General features: G+C 30.0%; 1 protein-coding gene across 1 annotated transcript; it reads left to right on the top strand.

Moving 5' to 3' along the window:
- The first annotated feature begins 203 nt into the window (after nucleotides 1-203).
- Nucleotides 204-959, top strand: LOC119666965 (14-3-3 family protein artA-like). Its single transcript, XM_038076244.1, has one exon. The coding sequence runs from the start codon at nucleotides 204-206 to the stop codon at nucleotides 957-959; it is 756 nt and encodes a 251-aa protein (XP_037932172.1).
- Nucleotides 960-1,866: the final 907 nt, after the last annotated feature.

Below are 1,866 nucleotides of genomic sequence, written 5' to 3'. Positions count from 1 at the left end.
TATTTAAAACTAAAAAATCATTATAATATATATTTTTTTTAACATTTTGAAATAATTTCAGTACGAAAATCTAAAATTTAAATGTTCGCGCAAACAAAATACTTCAACATCTCATTATGAACAGCCAGGAACAGTAAGCCTCACTGTCCCCACTGAATTATTCCAATACTCACCTACTGAAATAAAATAAAATAAAATAAAAGATGGAAACATCTAGTATCGATAACAAACTAGCTATAGTGGCGAATATAAGAGTAGCACTTTTAACAAAAAACTATGAAGAAATGACTGACGCCCTTAGAAGATTGGTCGATTATGCACCTGAACTTAGTTGGGAAGAATTGGAATGGTTGTCTGTGGCATATAAGCATTGTGTCAATTCACGACGTAGTTCTTGGCATACTGTGAGGAATGCACTAGACAGAGCTGAGTTATTAGGTAATGTCGGAAATATTACTATAGCTGAAACCATGTTGAGAGATATTGAAAAAGAAATGCGTTTCCATTGCAAGAATATACTACAGATGTTAGAACAAAAAATTATACCAAATGCCAAAGACGATAATACAATGGTTTTATGTCACAAATTAATAGGTGATTATAATCGCTGTTTAGCCGAATTCGAAGTTACACCAGCAATATTCACAGAAAAAAGTTTTAATGCTTATCGAGAAGCTTATAAAATTGGAACTAAAAAATTAGAAGCAGTAAGTCCAGTGTACTTGGCTATGGTGCTCAACTATTCGTTGTTTCTATATGAAATTTTAAATGAACCTAAAGATGCGTTAGATATATTAGTGAATGTCCGTAATAGAGTTGTAATGCATAAAGATGCGAAGAAACTTGATGAAGAAACTAATATGATCTTTGAGCTTATAAATCAAAATATTGGTCAGTGGGGACAAAGAGAGGAGGCAAAAAGAACGCTGAGAACTGATAATCCTATCACACTTATTTAAAAAGTTATTTAAATGCCGCAAATCTTAACTTAACAACAATAACAATAAAATTCAATATACAGCTAGAGAAAGAAGGGTTTTATTTCTATTTAATGAAGTTTAATTTATTTGATTAATTTATTTAATTAATTTTTTATTTTGTATTTACAATTTCATTGATATAAAAATATTATGTGCAATTTTAATAAACATTTTAAGATCTATGAGTTTCAGGGAATTTAGAAATCTTATGACTTACAAAGCTTTAAAGTGCTTTAATACTCGTATCTAATTTAGTTTGCTAAATGGTCTCAATAATTTGACAAATATTTATTAGTTAGTTTAAACCTAAAGGATTTCAATAAAACATATCAATATCAATAATGATATAGAAATATATTGTGTAAATATATATTGATTTTTTGTTATTGACCTTTAAATACACTTTCCGAGGGCTTAGAAAAGTGTCTTCGGGCTAGACAGATAATTAGATGGCAACGGTAGTTAGATATTAAGAATTGGGCTTTGCATTACCACAGGGAAGTCCAAAACCATTATAGCCGATCCTATAAAAAAATTTTAGGTCCTATAACAAAACTGTGGGAAAGCGTAATTGTGCTCATAGAGAGTCACTAAGTAAACTAACAGCTATACGGAATTGGAAACCCATTATGTCGTTTTATCTTTAATGCACCAATTGCAATACATAGATTGCAAATCTATGTACAATAAATATTTAAGGAAGTGGACACATATAGCAAATATACGCATTTTAAAGGGTATCGGACAGTGATAGAGTAGAGCAGTTTTATTTTCTCTTTCCCTCTCTGATCCATACCCATTGTATAATTGTTAAAAGGATGTTATATCCGAACTGGTTAGCTAATTTCTTCGAACAGAAACATAAGAAATTAAGAGTTTATTAATT

This window comes from Teleopsis dalmanni, chromosome 1 (genome assembly GCF_002237135.1).
Source record: "Teleopsis dalmanni isolate 2A chromosome 1, ASM223713v2, whole genome shotgun sequence".
Taxonomy (NCBI): domain Eukaryota; kingdom Metazoa; phylum Arthropoda; class Insecta; order Diptera; family Diopsidae; genus Teleopsis; species Teleopsis dalmanni.
The sequence above is the reverse complement of the archived record's forward strand: the minus strand, read 5'-3'. Positions and strand labels throughout refer to the sequence as shown.